A 23,997-nucleotide genomic window follows, 5' to 3' on the forward strand; every position below is an offset into this window, starting at 1 on the left:
CAGGTTGATGATGTTACTATTCTCTTCTATAACCATGGCTGGGCCTTCTGTGTCTCCCCTCTGGGAGAGGGCAGGAAAGGCAGGGGACACACAGGTGCTCAGGGCCGGAAGGGCCTGGCACGTTTCCTGTCTTAGCAGTTAGACCTCAGCTTCTGACAAAGTCTTGGGCCCAGTATAGAAAGCAGATCAGAGTAGGTTTGTTGTGCTGGAAAGGGGAGGGAGGCCTCACAGGGCTGCCACAGCACGTGCTTCCAGGGGGTGCCACTGACACCCTAATGCCCCAACCATCAAAGCACCTCTCTGCTCAGCCCTTCACAGGAGAGGGACCAGGGCACAGGCTCCTGAGCAGGCTCTTCGTGCCCCCCGGCCTCTCTGAGCAGGGCTGACTCTCCCCTCTGGATAACCACCTAGAGGCGGGTCCCAGAAACCCTGGGCACATCCATCCAGGGGCTGTGAAAGGTACTCTGGGGCCTAGTTGGTGCTGGGTTTCCTCAAATCCAGTTCCCCACTGCGTTGTCCATGCTGGCATCCGAAGTTTCTTCTCCTCGCCTTCTCTCTTGACCCCACTCCTATTGGGCTCTTGCTCCTCTGCCTGCTGAGATGGCTCATAGCCCAGTCCTATCCTGGGGACTGCTCCACCAGCCTCCTCCCACTCAGGGCTCAGGGTTCAGTCCCCCAGTACCTGGGACCTCCTTTCACTCCCAGCACCCTCCTCCTCTCGGGCTGCCCTTTCCAGACTCCCTCGATGCCTCCTGCCCACCCACCCAGGCAGTTGGTGACAGGGGAGGTCTGCTGGGGGCTGCTATATCCCGTCCCCAAGCTCCATCCCAGAAGCACCTCCTGTCGAGGCCTAGTGTCTGGTGACCTTCTCCTGTCTCGTTTTAAACACCTTGTACATTGGACAACTCTCGAATTCATATTGCTAGCCCAGCCCTCTCTCCTGACTTCTGCCTACTCAGTGTCTGTTTGAACATCAAATGAGTCTCAAGTTAACATGAGCCCGTGGGACCCCTGGCTCCCATCCTCCCCATAGAACCTGCTCTGTGTGCTCCTCCCTCCCTCTACATGTGTCTCATTCCACCACTTGGAGGTATCTCTACCTCTGCTCATCCTCCTGTATCCCACACCCAGGCCACCAGCAGATGCAGCTCCTCTGGCAGGTACATCAGATTCTGACCACTCACCCCCTCCACAACCACCCCCACTGTGCCAGTGCCATCTGGTGATGACAGCAGCTCTGCAGGCCCCACCCGCTGACCTGCTCTCTTGACAGCAGCAGGGCCGTTGTCAACATGCTTCTGGCCAGAACCCTCGAGGGGCTCCCGTCTCACTCAGAGTAAAAGCCCAAGCTCTGACAATGACCTCAAGGGCCTGCTTGCCCCAGCCAGACTCTGGCCACCCTCACCTCCACCACCTTTCCCAGCCTCACCCACCACCTGGCCCCTCCACGTGTGCTGCCTGCCGCCACACCTGCCAGTTTTTCCACCGGGCCACTCGAGGCCCACTTGCTCCCTCATTCCCCTCAGTCTCCCCTGTCCAGACGCCTTCCCCAACTACCTTGCATCAAATAGCAGCCCCCAGTAGGCCTCCCCCATCACTAATAGCCTGATTCGTTCTCTGACACTACCTCCCGATGTATCTCTGACTCTCCTGTTTATCACACACACGTGTGTACACTCCCCCGGAACGCAGGCCCTGGGAAGGGGGGGCTGTGCTGATTGCCCCATCCCCAGCTCCTGGAACAGTGGTGGGTGGGATGGGCAGCAGGTGCGCTGTCAGCCTTCCCGACTGGGTTGCTAAGCAGTTCTCCCACCGCTCACCCCACCTTCCACAGCCATCTCCTTGCATGAGGCTCGGCCAGCACAGAGAGGCCAGAGGGCCAGGTTGCCCGTCTAAAGATGGTTTGCCCTGGCTGGGAAAGGAAGAGCAGGACCAGACACTTCCAGGCTGGTGTCCAGCTGCACATGCGGGGGACGTCCTCACAGCTTGGAAGCAGAGGTCATGGGCGCCAGGGCAGGGCAGGCACAGAGGCTTGGGAGGGGCTCCTTCTGGCTGAGACCAGAGCCTACCCAGATACCACTGGCTGGCGAGGAGGCTGTGGGGCTGGGGGCAAGTACAGGTCTGCTCTGCAGCCTTGGCTCCCTCACCCCCATCCCCACATCGTGCCCTTCCACAGAAGGCAGTCAGGCTCAGGAGAGGAGACCGGGAGTCTTGTTTCAATGTTTTTTTCTGGATTTTAAAAATGCTAATAGAGTCCAATTTAAGAGCATGGGGTCTGGAGCCAGTCAGAACTGGACTGGAATCCCAGCCAAGTTCATTTTTCTTTTTTTTTCCGAAACAGAGTCTTGCTCTGTCACCCAGACTAGAGTGCAGTGGCACAATCTCAGCTCACTGCAACCTCCGCCTCCTGGGTTGAAGCGATTCTCCTGCCTCAGCCTCCTGAGTAGCTGGGATTACAGGCGCCCAGCTAATTTTTGTATTTTTAGTAGAAACGGGGTTTCACCATGTTGGCCAGGATGGTCTCGAAATCCTGACCTCGTGATCCATCCATCTCGGCCTCCCAAAGTGCTGGGATTACAGGCGTGAGCCACCGCGCCCTGAGCCTTGGAATCCACCCTTTTGTTTTCTTTTCTTAGCGTCATTCTCACAAGGATTGTCACTGGGTTCTATCAGTGAACACCCTAGCTGGTGACGGCATCTGCCCTTCCCAGCCCTGTGGACATTCATGAGCTGGTCAGCATGCCCATCTCTCATGCAGTGGTGACTGCAGGTCCAGCCAGCAAGCTGGCCCCTAGCAGGTCCTGAAGCAGATGCAGCATGGAACCCCACATCGTCCTGTGGTTCAGACACTCGGGGCTCCTCCCTGTGGGCTGCTTGTGGTTCACCCTGGCAGCTGGGATGGGTGGCCTGGCAGGCTCTGTGGATCACTGAGTCTTCCTTCAGGCCTGGCCCAGCTCCCTACTTCCTGGTTTCCCAGATCCTACCCTGGCTTTAGATTCAAACTTAACCCATAATGAACCCCAAAGCCCTTGCAGGCAGCATCCTCTTGAGTGCTTGGCCTGAGGCCTGGGCAGGTGACGTGCAAAGGCCTGGTCTGTTCCCACAGCAAGAGGTAGCAGGGGTAGAGAGCCCTGATTCCAAAGACTGGGTCCCAGGGAGGCCCAGCCGCTATATGGCTGTGTAGCCCTGAGCCTCCAAGAGCGTCAAATTGGAAGGGGCACACAGACCCCTTGGTAAGTGAGAAGGAAGTGTGGAGAAGGCAGGGAGCTGCTCGGGGGCCTCCGAAGCCCCAGCGAGTAATAAAAGTATGGCCTCTGGGGCCAAAGGTCTGGGTCATGGCCTCAGGCAAAGTACTTACCTTCGATGAGCCCCAGTTTTAGTACATTTAACTCAGGGAAATGACACATGAAACATGGTTACACATGGAAAGAATAGAACCTGTCTGTTGGCCATTATTATTTTTTACATGAAAAAATGACAAAACAGTATTATTATAAACATGGTAGTCTCATATAAAAGGTTGACCTTGTCTAAGTGTCCCAGGAGCTGTGTGCATCGCCCTTTTGGCTATGAATGGGAGTGTGAGGCCAAGACCCTAAGACCCTCTTCCTCAGTCGCCCCCACTCTCTGTGGCCTGGGATGGAGGTGATATCATTTCCACAGTGACCTGGAGGGGCCCTGACTGAGACTGGACTCCGACGGTGGGTGGCCTGGCCAGTCCTGAACAATGTTCAGGCGTTTGGTCCATGGTCGCCTGTTTGTTGCTGTCCTCAGCTACCTGGACAGCCTGGATCGGATTGGGGCCGCCGACTACCAGCCCACCGAGCAGGACATCCTCCGAACCAGGGTCAAAACCACTGGCATCGTAGAAACCCACTTCACATTCAAGAACCTCCACTTCAGGTGAGGCCCAGGGAGGCCCCCAGGCCCTGGCGAGGGCTAAGAGAGGACATGCCCAGCCTCTCAGTGCATTTCGTCGGCAGCGCCCAAACATCATCCTGCCCCAGGGACCCCACGGGTTGGGGCAGGCAGCTGGATACCAGAAGGAACCTGCCTGTGTTTCTGCCAAGTTTAGGGGCTGTGGTGAGCAGGGAGGCTTCCTTCCCAGAGTGAGGCTGTAAGGAGCAGGGAGGATTTGGACAAGGACGGGCAGCCCGTCCCTGAGGTGACTTCCAAGGAGGAGGAGGAGGTGGGCTACCAGGGGGCCCTTTCAAGATCACCTTATGGGGAGGGGCCGAGAGTGGGGCTGGGTAAGTCCAGGCTGCCTCTGTGAGACCCCGAGGACCCACGTCATCCCAGAGCTGTAAGGAGCAGAGAGCGCAGACCCACCATCTCCTGGTACATGTGGGAAGCTGAGGCCTACCTAGCAAGAGCAGAACTTTTCTCAGGCACGGAGCATGGCTAGAACCCAGGGGCCTGATGGGTGAAGTGGTTCCCCGGGTCCTGCTGCAGTGCTGTGTCCCCACCTGCAGTAACCTGCATGCACGGAGGCCTGGGAGCCCTTGCTCCGTCCTGCAGGGAAGAGAGGCCAGCAGAGAAGGGGAGGGCAGGGACCCCCTGCAGGGAGAGCTGAATCCTAATATTCCCTGCCTCCTGTGTCCCCGGCTCCCGCCCACTCCTGTTCAGACTGATGGGCAGAGGCTCTGGGCCCAGGAACCGTTAGGCCTCCACGGATCTGGGAAGCAAAACCTTGGTCAGAGCAGCCCTGAGGGGCCTCTCTTGCCTTCCCAGGCTCCTTGGTCTCTCCTGCTCCTCCAATGGGAGCACAGGATGGAGATCTCAGCTCAACCTGGCCCAGCAAGGCAGGGTCTGAGAATAAGCATTCTGGAGGGGCCACAGAGGCCATCTGCCAACGCCCGTGCATTACAGATGGGCAGGTGGGATCTAGGGGAGCCAGTGATAGAATGAGAACAAGACCCATTCCTTGCTCCAAGCCCACTCTTAATCTCTGCCTGCAGTCGCTCTGTTGTGTCCGGTGGGACCAGGGATCCTTCCCTGTCCCCCTCTGGCAGGCTGTGTGTCAGCAGGCGTCCCAGATCTAGGAGGCTGCAGGGCTCCTCACTCTGGGGATTGGGGTGGGAGATTGACCTTTTACTTCCAGGACATAAGTCCCACCTGCCCACAATCTCTCCCAGAGTTTCTGTGCCCCCTCGGGGGTGGAGTCTGAGAGGGGGAAGAGGCCAGGCTCTGACTGGCCAGAAAGGGGCCGTACTGGGCAGAGGTGAGAGCGCCAGCTTTGTCCACAGCCAGACCCAGCTCCACTGCAGCTGGACTCTCACCAGCTTGGGCATGTCCTAAGCCCATGGGTGGCTCACTTCTGCCATCCACGTAACAGGTGACATCTCCTGCCTGCTTCCTCCCCACGCTGGTTTGGAGTTTGTCCAGAGCAAACCCAGGAAGGAATAGACTGAGGGGAGGGTCCTTCTGAAAGGAGGACTCTCAGAGTCCTTCCTGGGGGTGGCTCAGATGCGCCCTCTTAGTAAAATGCCTCAGATGCAAGAGCAGGTCTTTGAGTCGTGATATGTGAGCACAGCCAGTCCCAGCACAGACTCCGGGGGCAGTGCCTGGGGATGACAGTGATCCAGCTGTCTGTCAGCACCTGGAATGACGAGGTCTTCTAGTAAGGGCTTCTAGTGAGGCTCTGAGCACTGCGGCCCCCATCCTCTGCCTCTCAGCATGCTCACAGCTTGATCCCCAAGCAGCCCTCACCTGCCTGGACCCTGCGCCTACCAACTCCCTGCCTCCTACAGGCTGTTTGACGTCGGAGGCCAGCGATCTGAACGCAAGAAGTGGATCCATTGCTTCGAGGACGTCACGGCCATCATTTTCTGTGTCGCGCTCAGCGGCTATGACCAGGTGCTCCACGAAGACGAAACCACGGTAAGTGGCCTGGGCCCCCCGGGCAGGGGGCAGCACTGAGGAGACGGCTGCAGGACAGGCGAGCCCTGTGAGCACTGGGCCTCGGGTGCCCACAGTGGCTCTGGGGTCCAGCCAGCTGTCATGGTTAGAGGTTTCCATCATGGGTGGGCCGTGCCGGCTCTCTCCACCAGTTCCGTGTTGCCAAGGCAAATGCCTCATGATGCCAGTGTGACGGAGCCTGTGTGTGCAACCTGATCACACATAGCCATGCAGAATGTGCCTCTTCCGTAACTTGGTAGGGTCACAGAGGCCGTCAGGCCAGAGCAAAATTAAGCAAACCCTAAAAAACCAGGAGGCAGCCAAGCAAGTATGTACGTGCAACAGAAATAGCAGTCTTAGCCTGACAGCCATCCCTGGGGCGCTGGCCTCAGATGCTGCTGAAGCAGTGTGGGGCCGGGGATGCTGAGGAAGAGGTGGGGAGGGCCCAGGATGCTGCAGGAGAGTTGCGTGGGGCTGGGGGTGCTGGGGAGCAGTGTGTGGGGCTGATGGGCAAGGAAGGGCAATGGGGATGGGACATGCTGGTGAGTGACAGTCATGGCTCTGGGCTCCTTTGCCAAATGCCAGATTCACATTCAGCCTGGGGCCTCAGCGAGGGGACATTCCCCTGGGAGAGTGCAGCCTTCCCCTGGGCCGTGTCCTGGCTCTGCTACTCACTGGCTTGCTGCTGAATTAGGCAGCACCCTTTCCGGCTCAGTTACTATTTTCCATAAAAGGGGGATAATAATAGTACCTGCCTGTTGGGGGCTGTCGGCAGTGGGATGGGTGATCCATGTGCAGCGCTCTGGAGCTGTTTCTGGGACAGCAGTGCCAAGCTGGTGGTTGTGTGGTGACTGGTGATTGCCCTGAGCCTGCGAGTCTACTTCATGGTCCCCTTCTGGGCTACAGCCCACCAGGTACCGAGCGTGGCCCACAGGGTCACTGGAGATAAGCCCCAACACTCCTGACAGCGAGGCCCATAGGCCATGGGGTCACAGCCTGGCGTCTGTCATCTCCTTCTGTCTGGAACACATGCAGACCCCACCCCACGCTTCTGCGGGCTGGCACCGAGGGTTTGAGGTTGGAGCTGGAGCTTGTTGTCACGCTGGGCCTTGAGTGAGGCCTGTCTTCTCTCTGGGTCTGTTTCCTCATCATTTCTGGCCCAACTGGTCCACTGGGCTTTGCGAGGATGGGATGAGCTTTGGGGTGTGGGCTACCGGGCACAGTATGGAGGAGGAGCCGCCGCCCTGAGGGGCTTACACAGAGTGATGGGGCTTTGGGCTGGTGGTGTGGGTAGTCTGGACCCGTTCCGTGTATAGGCTCACCCACCTGGCTCTTCCTATTTCAGGCCCACTGGTACCCCTGACTTGGGTTTCTGCTGTAATTGTTCTCAATGGCATCTGCAGGCAGTGATGTCAGTCACCAGCTGAGTCTTGATGCTGAGTGGGGCAAGGGTGGATGCACTTCCTGGGCCATGCTTGGACCCAGACTCACTGGCCACCCAAAGCCCAGGTCAGCCTCCTGACCACGCCCCCACAGTGACTGCCCAAACATTTCCCACTCCTCACTGCTGGACTCTATGCTGTTAGGGCCACTGCTCCAACTCCTGGGGTCTGAGCTCCACTTGGCTCAACTTTTTTCCCTGTGTCTACCATGGTTTCAAAGACAGCAAAGGAGCTGGAGGCAGGAAGCCAGGAGGGCCCTTCCCCCTGGAATCCAGCCTCTCCCTGGACTTGCCCTGCCAGGCCTGTGGATGGCTTCAACCCAAGTCCCAGGCCCACCGGCCATGGGGCTGGGCTCTCACTCACCTCTGGAAGATGGAAGCAAAGGGGCGTCTGGGTGGGCCTAGCAGCCACAGGCCCCAAGCTCCGCGGCCCACGGGTCCCCAGTGAGCATGAGCCTGATGCTGGGCCTGGCACTGGGTGACCTTCCAGCCTGTGGGCCTTGTTGCCTGGAGCACTTGCCCTCCAGTCTTCACCTTCTCTCACCTTCCTTTTTCCCTGTTTCCCCTACCCTCGCACACAAGGGCTGGAGCAGAGGACCTTGGAGAAGCCAAAGCACATGGAGCCAAGGTCACAGGCAGGCTCTTCCTGCGTCCTTCCTTCCCCAAAGCTGGCCACCTTCGCAGCCTGGGGAAGAGTAGCAACTCGTGCAGGGAATGGGGATGACTTTGCAACCTAACAGCAGCCACAAAGGCAGCTCATTGCCATGGTGGCAGCAAGAATACTGCTGCTGTAAAACTAAACAGTCGTCGCCGTGTGCTGGGGGCGCGTGCAGAGGTGGCAACTTGGGAGTCAGACAGATCTGGTCCAGGGTCTAGCATCGCCCATGCCACCTCTGTGATCATGGGCAACCACTCCACCCTGCCCGGGCCTGCACCTCCTCCTCTGTAAATGGTGACAATGGTAGAATGGCCTCGCAGGCCACACGAGGACCACTGGGCTAAAAGCTGTAAACGTGCCTGTACGCAGGAATCATCACTCAGTGAATAGCTCCTGCGGCTACTACATTCAGACGCCGTGGCTAGAGGTCAGGTTCTAAGATGTGGGAGCTCTGTCTGCCACAGAGAGGCAAGAGCCAGGCCCCAAGGACTCAGGCCTTGGTCCTCAGCCATCCTCTGGTCAATGCTGCGCATCCCTCTCTGGCCTGGGGTGAGAGCTGGGGTGACAGCCTGCGACAAAGGTGTCTGGAAGCAGCTCCTGGAGCCAGGCCAGGAGAGTCCTGGGGCTAGTGGCTGCTGCTGGCCCTCCAGCCGCCCTGTCCGCTGCATCCCAGGAGCCCGAGAGCCTGGTCCTGGCCTCGTACCTGCTCTCAGCACCACCCAGCTGGGCCTGCGGCTGCCACAACTTCTCCACTACCACAGTTGCCGCCACCGCCTGCAGGGCCTTACCTTGCCAAACCAAGGCCAAAACCAGTTCTGAGAGACCCTCCAAGCCCGGAAGGTATGAAGCACCTCCCTCCAACCGAATCCATCAGCTAAGAGTTGAAAGCAGCAGGTTCTCAGGGCGCCGCTGGGTGACTTTGCTGTGACACCTGCCCAGCCTGCCCCTGCGCCCGCACTCCTCTCCAGCCACTTGGCCTGGGCTCATCCTACCCACCCTGCATCTCTTGCCCTGCGGTCCACAGGCCCAGGATGGCCACGGCCCCTGTGAGCCCGCACAGAGCTCCCCGCAGGAACTGGCCAGGATGCCCTGGCCCTGAGACTGGTTGAACCAATTTTTCAGTATTTTTCTCTCTTTCTCCTGTTGGGTTTTTATCTTCTTCTCTGCTTTAATCTGTTTTGCTGTGTTTCATCTTGGGGTTCCTCTGGCCCCTCTACTGAGAAACCAGCCCCAACAACCAGTTCTCCCAGAGCCTCCCCAGCCCCAGCCCACCAACGAAACTACCAACCACACCAAGGCCACAGCAAGCTCACCCCCGAGACGCTATCCCCCTGGTGTCTGCTTCCAACTCGGGATTAATTCGAGGATCTCTTAGTCCTCGGTTAATGTTTCCCAGCCGAATGCGTGCACCCTTCCAACCTCGCTGTCGAAACCGAATGAGACCCTGGTAGAGAAATCTGCATGAGCGGGGGTTCCGCGCAGATGCGTTCGGTGGTGGTTGCGGCCCCTGCCCTGTACGTGCATGGTGCATGTCCTCTCCATGAGCTGGAGCCTCTCCAGTGACCTCACTGCCCCCACCTGGGGCCAGCTCTCTTTGGAAGGGGGCAGCATCCCCCAACCCTGCCCGGCCCTGCTCCGCCCCGCCCTGCCTGCGTGTGGAATGAAACAGGACCACGTCCCGTCTGTCCTTGTGGATCCTCCCGTCTCCGTCCTGGTGGTCTCTGTCCCGGTGGTGCGTCCAGCCACATTGGTGGACCTTCCCTTTGCTTGTCCCGCTGTGTCATTGGCCGTGGTGGGTCAGGGCTTTGGATGCTGCCGCCCCTCACTCGTCCCTCCACTCTGTTGCAGAACCGCATGCACGAATCCCTGAAGCTTTTTGACAGCATCTGCAACAACAAATGGTTCACAGACACGTCCATCATCCTGTTTCTTAACAAGAAGGACATATTTGAAGAGAAGATCAAGAAGTCCCCGCTCACCATCTGCTTTCCTGAATATACAGGTAGAGACCCCTCCAGGGACAGCAGGCCCCCGAGGGAGCGGGCCCCATTCCCAAAGCCCAGTCCACCCTTCCTGTGCTCTGTGGATGCCCCCGACTCTGCCACAGAGAATCCACACAAACGGGCCCCACCCTGACCCCAGATTGTGCTCTAGCGAGGAGGGGCACCTAGCCGGGGCTTCCTCATCAGGGAAAGCAGGTGGAGCCCTGGCTCTGCCACTTATGAGCTATGTGACCATGGTGGCCTCTGGGAGCCTGAGCTCCACTGTCTGCGCACAGGGGCTCTCTGTGACAAGAGAATGCTGAGAAGATGAGGTGCGGGGCACAGAGGCTTGGAGTCAGGCAGCCCAAGGTTTATGCCCCAGCTCTGCCACTCACAAGCAGCTCAGGCAGGTCATGCAGCGTCTCTGAGCCTCAGTGTCTGGGTCTGTGAGGTGGAGTGATGGCTGTAATTGCCCTCGCCTCCCTCACCGGGTGCTGTGAGGAGGGAATGAGCTGATGGGCACACAGAGCTTCATGTGGTGCTCGCTCACATAGGAGGCGCTCCCCGCCTGTCTGCTCCTGCCTTTAGGGTTATGCCTGTAACTCACACGGGGCTGCTGCAAGATTCAAATCACAGAGCTTTGCAAGCAGCAGAGCCCTGGCCCCCTACATAGGGTGCTAGGGATGAGAGGCCAGCCCTGCCAGTGCTGTAGTGGGTTTACCTGACCATGGGGTGGGTGGGCAGCCAGGAAGGCAGCATGACCAGGGTGTCCTGAGGAGCTGCAGGGTGGCAGCCCTGGTCAGTGACCCCAGAGCAGTTACAGGGCCCTAGCATAGCCCGGGTGCCCATCAGTTCTTCTGACATGGCCAGACCCTGACCACAGAAGTGAGTGGGAGGAGGAGTGGGGCACCCTCAGCCCTACCTGCCCTGAGGCCTGGAGGGCACAGAGCAGGGGCCGATAGAGTCCCAGTGGGGCACCCCGGGGGCTTGGAGCCAGGCAAGCAGCACAGCTCTCCTACCTCCTGCCTCCGCCCATCCCCCAAAATCAGGCTGAGTGCCTGACAGGCCAGTACCCAGGCACGTCCAGCTGTAGTTGAGTAGGGCTCAGCCTCCCTGGAAGCTCCCAGCCAGCTTCCTCTCTAGCCATAGTTGAGGGCCTGTGGATCCTGCCCTAGTGACCTGGGCTTGTGGCCTTTGGGGCAGTGGAAACAGGTGGGGTAGGTCAGTTACCAAGGCCCGTTTGGGGCTGAAGTGGGGAAGGAGGAGGGGACAAGGGAGGCTGAGTAGTCAGCTGCAGTCCTAGGACACTCCCCAACCTCCAGCCCAGATTGAGCAAAGAGCGGAGGTCTGGCAGACCCTCCAGGCTTTCTGCACAGCAGCCTACTCCAGCTTAGAGCTGCGGCTCTGAACTCCAGCCTCATCCCTGCTGCCCCCTCCACAGATTGTCACAGGCCTGCTTGTGCCTGGCATGGATTCCTGGAGGCTGAGGGCCTTCAGTGCAAAGCTGGGGTCCTATTCTTCTGCCCCTTCCCAAACTAGAAGCTTCTCTTCAAGACTCTCCTCTCCCTGTGTCTACCTGGGAACCAGCTCAATGTGGTGTCCCCGAGGAAGGTAGCATCTGAGCCAGGCGGTTGTTAATCCCCTGTGAGTGAACATCAGAAACAAGAAGTTTGTAGGCTCCTCCTCCCACCTGGCCCAGCAGTGGCCGCAGGAGGTGATGTCAAAGCCTGCTCTGTGAACTCCCAAAGGAAAAGGCCCACGCACAGGGCATGCATCAGCCAGGGATACCTGCATGAGCCCAGTGCCCTCAAACCTCCTTGCACGTGACCCACGGTAAGATGCAACATTTGCCTCAGGAATCCATAAATGGCTGGGCGTGATGGCTCATGCCTGTAATCCCAGCACTTTGGGAGGCTGAGGTGGGCGGATCGTCTGAAGTCAGGAGTTCGAGAACAGCCTGGCCAACATGGCAAAACCCCATCTCTACTAAAAATACAAAAATTAGTTGGGCATGGTAGCGCACACCTGTAATCCCAGCTACTTGGGAGGCTGAGGCTTGAGAATCACTTGAACCTGGGAGGCAGAGGTTATAGAGAGTTTTGATCGTGCCACTGCACTCCAGCCTGAGTGACAGAACAAGGCTCCATCTCCAAAAAAAAAAAAAAAGGAGACTATAAATGCGTGTATAAAAGGAAAATGGAAGTTTCACGAAACAGTACTCCCTTTAATACTGGTGATTGGCTGGGCACAATGGCTCACGCCTGTAATCCCAGCACTTTAGGAGGCTGAGATGAGAGTATCACTTGAGCTTAGGAGTTCAGGACCAGCCTGGCCAACATAGTGAGATTCCATCTCTATTAAAAATAATAATAATAATAATTAGCCAGGTGTGGTGGTACATGCCTGTAGTTCCAGCTACTCAGGAGGCTGAGAAGAGAGGATCAGCCACTTGAGCCCAGGAGGTGGAGGCTGCAGTGAGCCCTGATTGCGCCACCACACTCCAGCTTGAGCAACAGAGCAAGACCCTATCTCAAAAAAAAAAAAAAAAAAATAGATAAATACAGGTGATATACTGAGAGACCTGATATTTTGTATCTTTCATGACTTTTACACTGTCCCACTGTGTCCTGACTAGATCCAGGACCCCCTATTGACTTTGCTGACCCCTCAGGTCCCCTCCATCAGGTTTTCCCTGTGCAGTCCCGTGGGCCTCTCGCCTCACCACACCTTGCCTGTTTGCTCTGCAGGCCCCAGCACCTTCGCAGAAGCTGTGGCTTACATCCAGGCCCAGTACGAGAGCAAGAACAAGTCAGCCCACAAGGAGATCTACACCCACGTCACCTGCGCCACGGACACCAACAACATCCAGTTTGTCTTTGACGCCGTGACGGACGTCATCATCGCCAAAAACCTGCGGGGCTGTGGACTCTACTGAGCCTGGGCACCCTGCCCGGCCCTTGCCCTGCCTGGCCTGCCGCCCCCTCCCCTGGAACCAGGCTCCACCACTCTCAGACCACTCTTTGCACTTGAGAAAGAAGACCCCAGAGGCTGGCACCAAGGGAGGGAGGAGGGAGCATCCTCCACCTGCACCCCCCAAAAGAACTCGTGGTAACGCATGGGCGGGGCGGGGCCGCTGAGTGCATGCTTCAAGGCCAGGAGACTCCGCCGCTCAGAGCCTCTGCGTCATGTCTGAGTGCTTTATCGGGAAGCTGTGGGGGCAGGGCAGGGCCGCCGTGTGGCCCAGATGGGCACGCCCTGCACCTGATGTCTCATTGGAAGCCTCAGTGTCCTCCTGTCATCTTGGATGGTGCAGTGGCGCAGAGAGCCCTGCGGCAGGATGCTGGCAGGGCGGGGTCATAGGAGCCATCCTTCCGCTGTGCCTGGGGTCTCTGGTGGAGGGCAGTTCCGTCAACAAAAGCCAGGGTGGGACCAGGCCAACTTGGCATGGGTGGGAGGACTCAGGCCTTTCGCGATGGCCTCCGTCTCCCTCCCCTGGGTCTCAGCCCTTCCTTCTCTGGGTCATCCTCCCTTGTCTTTGCTCTCCCAGAGAACCCCCATCCCTGACTCCTCCGAGTTCTGGAAATGCTTCTTGAGACTGACTTATGGCTGAGATAGATGGTGGGGGGGAGGGGAAGAGGGAGAGGTGGGAGGCACGGGGGAGGTAGGTGGAGGCTCCTGTGTCGCCTGGGCTGGGGCCTCCCGCCCAGTCCTTGCAGGCCCAAGGGTGACCCATTTCCTTTTTCCAGTCACCAGGAGTTCGGGTGGTCACTCTGAGGTGTGAACAGATACGTTTTTTCTTCAGTCCACACTGAATTCAACTCAAACCAGCAAAGGCCTTCGGGCTGGGGATTCTGTAGTTGCGGAGGTCTGGGCGGGGCGGGCGGTGGGGTACGCTGTGCAGCCAGTGCCCCGCCTCACTGTCTTGATGAAGAAATCAGGGAGTTTGTCCGCAGCCGTTGGTGTCTTCTCAGCCCCTGGGGACAGAGGACAGCAGGGGATGGAGCTGACACCCTGGAGTATTTGGGCCCAGGCCAGCACAAACACACTCCCCTGTCCCCCACTCTAAAGGGAGAGTCCTAGGACCCCTTAGAGGAGGCCTCACTGCCCAGATCCCTGAGCAGAAGAGGGCGGGGTAGCTTCTCCTGGGGACGCAGGTCTGGCTGGCCTTGGGCAACCAACACACCTCTCCCACTCCAAGATGCCTCCAGGTGGCTGAGGCCACCGCCCACACCCAGGCCAGTCGTGTGCTTGTACAGCAGGCTGTGCCTGGGGACCTAGATGTGCCATGGAGGGATGAGGGTACCCCCTGACAGGCCTCTGCCTCCCTCCTCAAGCCCTCTGTTCTCCCTGCCCCGACCCTGGACACTGCTTAGTCCCCGGCCAGGCAGGGCCCCTGGGTTTCCACTTGCAGCCCCCAGACTGCCCCAGAGCCAGGAAGCGCCAGTGCCAACAGCTCTGGACTTGTTGGACCCACAGGCACAGAGCTCTCAGTGGGGCCCAGGAGACCCAGGGACCTTCCCTAGTGCCAAATGCCTGCAGGGACCAGTGCCTGGGAAGCCTCTGGCAGCCAGGCTGCAGGAGTCCCCCATCAGCCCAAGTCCATTCTGCTGTGTGCACCTCAGTCATGTTTTGGACCTTGCACCAGGTGCTGGGGCGTGGCAGAGGACAGGCCCTGGGAACCCAGTGTCCTGCCATGGACATTGGGCAGCTAAGCCATCCTGCCCAATATGGAAGACATGGAAATTATTTCTCAGCAGCACCACCCTGGGTGAGGCCAGCTGTGCCCCTAACTCCGCTCCAAACTGTAACCCCAGGCTCGGAAGCAGCCGGCAAAAGGGGGATGCTGGCCACGCTCCACCTCTAAGGCCATCACCCTGGAGGTGGAAGTCACTGGGCTGAAGGGCTCTCCATACCCCCCAGCAACCTCCCTCAGACCACAGTGACCAGAGCACCAGGCTGGGTTCAGGCTCCTGATCCAGGCCTTCCCCGTCTATAGAATTGGGGCTGGAGGAGTGGGCGCTCAGGCCTTCCCGCCGTCTGTCCCCGGCCTGCCTTTCTCTTCCCTGGGATGCTCCAGCCTCCTCAGTTTCTTGCACTGCTCTCAATCCTGCCACCCTGGCCTGGGGGGTCCTTGGCCCTCAGGGGTATCCAGGGAGAAACGATCTCCCTGTGCGTGACGCCTGTCATCCATGTCGGAACCGGCGGTTCCACCTTGTGGGTGGCGACTGAGGGTGACAGATAAGATTTGGCTCCGTCGTGGATGTGGATGTGGGAGGAATGTTGTGAGTGACCAGACAGGGGTGCGTGTCTAATCCACAGTGGTCCTGTGTGTGCCCTGAGGGGCCATGCTAACCTCTCCAATGGCTCGGATTTAGCAGGCCAAGCAGAAACTGATTTCTACAAAGAACGTCTTTGCCAAACTCTTGAAAATTATGCCTGCCACTTTCATGCCTATGGGCCAGTTTTGTGACCTGCGCCACTGGCCATCATAAGAACCAGGTCTTGGCCTTCTCTCTGAGCACCAGTAGAGGTCCCCAAGGCTCTCTGGCCTGAGGAGGGCATGGGGTCTGCCCAGCCCCAAGCAGAGAGCACAACCTGGGCCCCTGGCCAACAGCTTTGGCATTCTGGGTTCCATGGGGACCCTGGAGCTCAGGCAGAAGACCACCAAAGCTGCTGCCAGGACGCAGCTGTCTGCCAGGCCCTCCCCACCGCCCAGCTCCCTCTGGCAGGAACTGGAGGCATCCCCGCCCTCCACGGTCTGCATTGGTCTTCCCTGAGTGTTCTTAGGAGCAGAGGCAGCCCCAAGTTCCCACCTGCAAGCCCTGTAACGAAGCTGTCTACAAACCCCAACAGGGAAGACCCAGGGGTGGTCTCACCCATGCCCTTCCCTTTGGCCAACATGAGTCCTGCAGTGGGGAGCTTAGCCCCTGCTCCCACCTGACACCCTACAGGTAGCACCCAGGGGTTGATTGTGGAAGTTCTTCCTTTTTCTAGCCCGCATCCTTCCTGGTCACCCCCTTTATTTCTCAGTCTGACCTGGTGCACTCTTGGCAAGTAAGTTCCCTGCAGTCCCAGGTGGATATTTAATGAGCACTCCCACTGTTTCCTCCAAGTCAGCGAGTGGCCTGCCCTCCCCCTTTTCAAGAAGTCTGGGGCACAGAGCCTCCTCTGGCTGCCTCTTCTCTTCTCTGAGCCTCTGGGAGCCTTCAGGCACAATCTGGCAGTTCTTAGGAACCGAGACCTGAGGCTCCAGCTCCCCAGCCACCAGAGATTCAGTGTGCAGTGCTGAAGGCAGTCACCCTCAGGCAGTTCCTGCTGTCAGGCTGCAAGCCTAGAGTGCAGGATCCCAGCAGCCCAGGGAACAGGACCCGGGCGTGAGCTGCTGCCATGGGGTCTGTGGTAGGGCTCCCCATCTCCCACCCCTCAGCAAGAAGAGTCCTGACCCCACCCTGCCCAGAGAGGAGCTGGGGCCTCCAGACAGAGCCCACTCCAGCCAGATGAAGGCCCCTGTCAAAGAAAGGGCAGGCTGGGGGGGAAAGCAGAAAGAATGGCCCCCAATCCAAACTCCTGGATCCCCTCCTTGAGAGAGGGGCTCCCCCTGGAAGAGAAGTTCTCATCCCCAGGCCCAGTGCAGCAAGACCACCAGCAGAGACCCACCGCCCTTCCTGGCAGAGCCGGCCGCTCGGAGGCACCACTCCTCTCCTCCCTTCCCTCCCCACTCCTCCTCTCCTTTCCCCTCCCCTCCACACCCACCCTGTTACTCCCACAGCTCTGGGCAGCCAGGCCCTCCCCTCCTGCCTCCTGGTCTTCTCTTCTTCGCTGGTTCTGACCCATCCCTTGGCTCTGCCGGCCATCCCTCACCCTACCCCTGCTGAGTACCTTCTGCCTCCCCGCGCACCCCCCTCCCCCGTCTAGGCCAGGTGGGCTCAGGCGTCCCAGGCCCTCCTTAGAAAAGCCGTCTCTCTCAAGTGCAGTGGTCCCACCTCCCAACCCCATCGCTGCCGCCCACCCCATATTAACTGTAATTTTGTAAGAAGAGTGACTTGTTGGTTTAATAAATCTCTAGTTATTGTAATAATTTATTGGCTGCCATAATGTATTTATTAGTCGCCTACCGTTAATAAAAAGTGCCCGCTTTCCTAGCATGAGTGTGATGTGTTGTCAGGGCCCAGGGAGCTCCTGCCAGGTGCATTTGCACGATGTGTGTCCTCGGGCCCTGCCCCATCCTGGTCCCGGGACTGCGGGCAGCCTGGCGGAGTGGGCACACTCCTGCTGGGGACAGAGAATCAGGGCGACTGGGCGCCCTGCCCTCCTGTCAGGGTCACCGTCTGGTAGGAGGCTGCTCCGTTCTGCGCCGAGCCACCTTCCCGTCCTGGAGAGCTTGGTGCCCACCTGGACACTTCTGTGGGTGACGCAGCAGTGGCCATGGTTGTGCTGGCACCGCTTCCTGCTGCTCCTGGGCCTCCACTGCATCCTGGGGCAGGTGGAGGTCTCAGGGCTTGGCTGTCGGCCATCTGTGACCTCTGGCTTCTTTCTCTTTTCTCGAATGGTGGTATCTCTTCTTTGAATGTAGCCCGGCGTCTGCTTCCTCCGGGGAGCTTGTGAGGATGAACTTGCTCTCAGCTCCTTGGCAATGGGCTCCAGGCAGCGTGCCAAGGGAGGGCAGTCAGGCCTGGGGGACTGGCGGGGGTCTCAGTGCCGGCGCCTCCCCTGCCCTGCAGGATCTCCCCTCCTCACTGCCCTCCCCAAGTCTCCAGGATCAGCCGCTTTTTGGGGCTCCCTCCAAGGCCCTCTCCCCATAAAAACAGACTTGGTTATGCCTGTCCTCTGCTCCCCAAGTCCTCTCCTGCGCTGCCACTCCTGGGACCACAGACTATGCGTCATCTTTCTCCAGCTGGACTCGGAGCTCTCAGAGAGCAGGAGCCTAACGTGGCCATTCTTGTATCCTCGGGGCAGCCCAGCGGAGAGCGCTGCACATAGATACCAGGCAGTACTGACTGGAAGAGTGAGTGCGTGTGAGTCATGCTCTGTGGCCCTGAGGCATAGGGCTGTGACGGGGGCTCAGCCTTAACCAGTGGAACTGTGGAGCCTGAATGAGCCGGCTTTGATTTCTCCTCCACACCTAAGCTCAGTGGCCAAGGGGGCACAGTCCCCACTCCCAGCTCAGGTCACTCTAGTGGCTGCTCCTGGCAGTGCCTGGGCAGGTGTGCAATGGAGGAGGGAGCTTGGCTCTGGCTATGGGTTTCCAGCGATTTGTTACGCAGCTGCAGGCCAAGGTGGCTCTGTGGAGTGGGGAGCGTGTTCCTGTGGAATCCTTGGGGTCTCAGAACCTCACCACTCTGGCCTCATATGCGGCGCAATGAACTTGAGTGTGGACAGCCCGAGGCCCTGGACACAGGTTCACTGGGCCTCCCAGAAGCCTCCGGTTGCCCTTTTCTGAGCAGACCCCAATGAGGTGGCTCAGGGCAAGGGAGATCTGCTTTTTCCCGGTGGGATCACACAGATGACAGGAAAATGCTCCTGGGGACTGAGAATGAAATTGACTGATTAAGGATGGGAGAGTGATGAGATCATGTGAGTTTACTGAGTCTGTTCAGCAGAATGAAAGGCCAGTGCCATGTACTACAGCTCCTGGGGCTGGGGAATAAAGCCGTGCCAGCTGTCCAGGTGCCCCTGAGAGGCAGCTGAGAACTCTGCCCCTCCACCTAACAATTCAGCCAATAAGAACCAGGGGCTGGGGCTGGCCGCCTTTACAGGTCATGGTAGAATGATGCAGGCATCAGGGAGATACCGAAGGGAGGACTGGCTGTGAGATGTGCGGAGCCCGCCATGCTGCTGTTAGTATTGATTCCTCGAAAGCCCCACAGCCTGCTGATACGGACTGGAGAGCCCATTGCATAAGTTCTGGATCTGGCCCAGCTGTGTCACCGCGGTGTCCCCTCAGGCCGGATGAGGTTAAGTGACATGAGGCAGGGAGAGCGCTGGCACAGCATGGTCCTCGGTGACTGGTGTGGTCACTTCATCTTCGTCACCCTCCTTCTGCTCAGAGGGGGACGGTGCGGCAGTGGAACCAGCAATTCCTCAGCACCCACGGTGTGCTCATCCCTGGGGGAGACCATCTCCCCGTAGGTGCCCAGTGGCATCTACGCCAGCTCTCTTCTTTTTCCTGTTACTTGTGTCACTCTTCTTATTTCAGAGGTGGAGTTTAGCCTGGGTCACCTCTGAGCTTTAGATCCAGGGAGCTGGGTTTACAGTGGGCAAGTTCCCAGGACTAGGACAGGGTTCTTGGGGAAAATGAGGGGAACTGTCCCTTCCTCCCCCTCCTGTGCAGGAATGGATTCATTCACAGAGACTAAGATGCCCTGTGTACTGCTGAGAAACAGACTACCCAAGTGAATGTGCTCAGGGTCCCAAAGCAGAGTTTTTGCCCAGGGCAGAAGGCTGGCCCCTCGGTTCGGCTTCTTTGGGGTGCCCATCATGTTCATCCATTTGCTAAACAGGCTCCTGTGTGCAGGGCAGCCCTCCACATCTGCCTTGCTTAGAACACCATGCAGTGACAGATGCGGCTGAGTAGGACCCAGCCAGAGGAGGTGCGGCCAGTCCCCCAGGCACTCCTGGAAGTAGCCCTGCCAGGAGCCTCTCCCCTGAGTGGTGGCCCCCAGGAGGCTGGCAGGATGTGGCATGCCTTCCCCTCAGGCCATGGGAAGGGCCTGGAGTCTCTCACCACTCCCAGAGGACATCCCCCGACCCAGGATGGGCCCAGGAGGAGGGGTCTAGGCAGGAAGGGGCAAAGCCCAGCTCTCCGGCTCCAGTCCAGACTCCACCACCCCTAACACACACACACAGGCGCACACACACACTCAGGCACATGGATGCACAGGCATGCACACACAGGTGCACACACAGGCACACATAACAGGTACACGCACACACACACAGGCACACAGGCGCATGCACACACACAGCCACACACACGTGTGCTGGGAGACTTCGCATAGCTGGGAACTCTGCAGTGGGGAGAACCTGGGTCACCCTGTCCTCAGCCTCCCCAGAGAGCCATGGCTGGTGCCGCCCAGTCCAGTCTCTGCCTCTGGCCCCAACATGACAGGTTATCTGGAAGCAGGGAATGAGATGTGCTCTGAGGTGTGACTGATTCAGGTTCCATCTGGCAGCCTCTCGGAGGAGCTGCCGAGTAGCCCAGTCCCTCTCTGTCAAGCCTAATTCTCTCCTTCTCTTTCCCTGTCTCTGTGTCTCCCTCCCGCTGTCTGTCCTCTCTCCTCCCTTCCTGCGGCCGCAGAACCGCATGCACGAGTCTCTCATGCTCTTCGACTCCATCTGTAACAACAAGTTCTTCATCGATACCTCCATCATTCTCTTCCTCAACAAGAAAGATCTATTTGGCGAGAAGATCAAGAAGTCGCCTTTGACCATCTGCTTTCCTGAATACACAGGTGGGTGCCAGGCAGTCCTGTGCAGGGGGAAGCCCGCCCCTGACAGGGGCCCATGGCTCAGAGAAAAGGCTGCTCGGCCAGCGCTGCTGGGGCTAGCTGGCGAGCAGGACCCATTGCAGGAGTCTGGTGGGGCGCAAAAGAAAAACAGCACTGTGCCACCAGGTTTGGGCTTCCCAGGACACAGTCCTCGGCGTAGTGAGAATGGCCCCTCCTAAGATATATGTGGTAGGACCCAGTCACTCAGGAGTGACATGGTGGGGAGCAGGGGGCAGGACAGGATCACAGGCTTCCCCCTTCCTTCTGGTCACCCTCTAGGAGAGATCTCAGGATAGCCTCCTGTAATCTCAGCAGTGGCCTCCCCTCACCCCTGCCCAGGGCCACACAGCACCTTTGCATGAAACCAAAAGGTGGACACGTGGCTTGTGAGCAGGGCGTGGGCTGCCTCTTGGCCCCACCTGCTTTCTCTGCTCCCGGTTTTGGTGCCTGGAACATGCTTCATCTCTGTGCAGCCGCCCAGCCAGACGACTCCACCCGTCCCACATCGTGCCTGCCTTCCCTCCCCAACCCCAGCCCCATCGCACCTCCTCTCTCCCCTTCGTCCTCCGCCCCTGGTCTTTGCCCCAAATCCAACCACTCCCGCTATCTGCAAGCCTCCTCCATCCTTGCCTCAGTTTCTTCTGACTTCTCTGGGGCGTTCTTCTTGCTCTCAGGGGAATGTATCACAGACCTCCCCACCCCGCTAAATGAAGCTCTTTCCAAATGGATGGATGAGGGAGGGTGGCTTCTGTGGGATGGGCCAGCTCTGGGCTGCTGCTAATGCCTAAAAGCAGCGTTGAGGGGATGCCAGAGCCCAGCCCTGGTCCCTGTAGGGGCTGGGAAGCTTCCAGGGGTCCCTGGGGTAGGAGTCGCCTTTGCAGGCTGCAGAATGCAGAGGGCCAGCACCCTGCCATGGAGCAGGAGGTGTCCTGTCATCCACCAGGTCAGGGCACAGGTTGGCTCGGCCAAGAACCCATATTCTGACAGCCCTGGAGTAAGACTTTGGGCTCAGTCCCAGGGCCACATGGGTCCCCAAGCCCAGCCACAGGGCACCCACATCCAGCACAGGTCGATGCCGGTCTCCCCACCCTTCCCCACAGCTGGGAGCAGTGTGTGAAGAAGGGCTGTCAGCTGGTTCTGAGCACAAACCGTGTCCTCACTGACAGTCCATGCTGATGTGAATTTGCAAGGTGGTTCTTGCTCTTCCCAAGGTGCAGAGTGGGAGGTGGGGCCAGGAACTGTGCGCTGCACTCAAGGCTCTCAAAGAAAGAAAGACCCAATAGGGCAGGCAGCCCAGGTAGCCTCTGCAGCCAGACCACCTGCAGCTCAGCAAGTTGCTCAGTCACCTGTGCCTCATTCTAATCTGGTCAACACAATGGATAATCATGCCCAGCCCAAGGGTGACTGGAGGGACAGCTGCTTGGTGCCAGGTCTACAGAAGTGCTGGCTGTGGCTGCCACTGGTATTATTCAGAGGATGGAAACTAGGGGAGGGGGAACTGGCCACAGAGGAGGTGCCCTCTGCAGGATGGAGTGAGGGCAGGAGGCACAAGACAAGCCCCGAAAGGCCAGCCCCAGGTGGCCCTTGGGCAGAGTCAGGCTGTAGCCCGCTCTGGGCAGCCACTGCTGACCTCTCCTGGCCACAGCAATGGAGTCCAGCAGGCCCCCTCCGGCCAGGGCTACCCTCAGAGACAGGCCCAACCCGACGGCTCTTTCTTGTCCAGTGTCCCACTGGGGCCCAACTTGGGAGTGGCCATTCTCACTGCTGTGGAGTGCAAGCACTAGATGTCCCAGTAAAGGGCAGTCGGAACCTGGGAAACATGAGTTCTCCAGGCCTTCAGAGAGATCCAGTTTGAATTCAGATATCATGGATGACAGATGGTCACCAGTGCAGTGGCCCCATGGAGCGCAAGCCTGTGAGGGCACAAAACAAGCAGCAGGGGTGGGATAGGAGGTGACGTGCGGGCCAGCGTGGCCGGGTGGCAGCAGGGCTGTGTGAGTACGCTGGGCTCGGCAGACACAGGGAAGGCACGAGGCACTCCTCCCACCTGGACAGCTGTATGTGGCCACCTTCCACCCTGGGCTGTGCCCGGCTCGGCTCTCTCCAGACCGGAAGCTCCTGGGCAGGGTCCACACGGGCTGCTTTGTCCAATCCTTAACGGCTGTGCTGGGCTTGGCATCTCTGCACCAGCGAATCAAGGATGAGGCTTGGCCCTGTGGTCCAGGCACTCCTACTGGGCTGCCCAGAGCTGGTCTCTGCTGTGACAACCCACCCAAGGATGCCCCCACCCCCTGCCCCTTGCCCCTTGTACACCCAAGGAATTGGTGGGGACAGAGGGCCCCCAGTTGGCATCATACATGCTGATGTCCCCTTCAACTTCCCACCTTGGGGATATCGATGGCCCCATGTCCTGGCCACTCGCTCAACAACCGCGACTACTACTGATATGCTGCCAGCCCTGCCGAGTGGCCTCTTAAAGGAAACCAATGAAGAAGGAGCACAGGTCCCTCTGAGTGCCCACCACCTTCCTGGGTAGGCCCCTCTCCAGACTTTGTTTTCCTGGTTTATTGGAATCAGCAGGATTGGTTTAAACCATGCTGCTGGGGCGGTGCCTCAATTTGCTCATCTAGGAAGCAAAAGGGATCATCTGTGGCCACTGCTCTCCCAGGCAGGCTCCCAGGTGGATCTGGTGTGAAAACCGTAAGGGATCTTGCAAAGTCCAAAGCCAGGCAAATGCTCACCTGTGTATGGTTGGTGCAAAAGTAATTGCAGTTTTGCTATGAAAAGTAATGGCAAGGCCGAGCGTGGTGGCTCACGTCTGTAATCCCAGCACTTTGGGAGGCCAAGGCAGGTGGATCACCTGAGGTCAGGAGTTCGAGACCAACCTGGCCAACATGGTGAAACCTCGTCTCTACTAAAAATACAAATATTAGCTGGGCATGCTGGCATGCACCTATAGTCCCAGCTACTCAGGAGGCTGAGGCAGGAGAATCACTTGAACCTGGGAGGCAGAGGTTGCAGTGAGCTGAGATAGTGCCATTGCATTCCACCCTGGACAATAAGAGCAAAACCTCGTCTGAAAAAAAACTATTATTTAATGTAAAATGCAACTACGGCTTGGAACTGCCCAGCAGTTCCTACTGCTGCCTTCCTCTCATCCCACTTCCTGGGACACGCCACAACCCACTTCTTGTCTTCATGTCCCCAGCCCTGTCCACCCACAGTGCTCACCAGGGCCTCTCCCTGTTCTTCTCTGTCTTGTTACAGGCCCCAATACCTATGAAGATGCAGCCGCCTACATCCAAGCACAATTTGAAAGCAAAAACCGCTCACCCAACAAAGAAATATATTGTCACATGACTTGTGCCACAGACACGAATAATATCCAGGTGGTGTTCGACGCCGTCACTGACATCATCATTGCCAACAACCTCCGGGGCTGCGGCTTGTACTGACCTCTTGTCCTGTATAGCAACCTATTTGGTAATGATTCCAGCACCTACAGAACAGCTTGCGTGCGCGCGCACAAAC

At 58.5% G+C, this 23,997-nt stretch overlaps 1 protein-coding gene and 1 pseudogene across 2 annotated transcripts in view; both read left to right on the forward strand.

Moving 5' to 3' along the window:
• The window catches only part of GNAO1 (G protein subunit alpha o1), a 166,847-nt gene that overhangs the window by 140,542 nt on the left and 2,308 nt on the right, over window positions 1-23,997 (forward strand). Inside the window, exons 5-8 of one of the 2 annotated variants that reach the window (XM_023209968.2) lie at window positions 3,775-3,903; window positions 5,751-5,880; window positions 20,277-20,430; window positions 23,734-23,949. In XM_023209968.2, coding sequence (XP_023065736.1) covers window positions 3,775-3,903; window positions 5,751-5,880; window positions 20,277-20,430; window positions 23,734-23,921 — 601 coding nt within the window. In that variant the 3' untranslated portion in view covers window positions 23,922-23,949. Of the gene's footprint in view, window positions 1-3,774; window positions 3,904-5,750; window positions 5,881-9,845; window positions 10,000-12,726; window positions 17,122-20,276; window positions 20,431-23,733; window positions 23,950-23,997 lie in introns of those variants that run through there. The other variant, XM_023209967.2, reaches the window with a different exon arrangement.
• On the forward strand, window positions 13,101-13,753 carry LOC111541260 (annotated as a pseudogene).

Source organism: Piliocolobus tephrosceles, chromosome 17 (genome assembly GCF_002776525.5).
Source record: "Piliocolobus tephrosceles isolate RC106 chromosome 17, ASM277652v3, whole genome shotgun sequence".
Classification (NCBI taxonomy): domain Eukaryota; kingdom Metazoa; phylum Chordata; class Mammalia; order Primates; family Cercopithecidae; genus Piliocolobus; species Piliocolobus tephrosceles.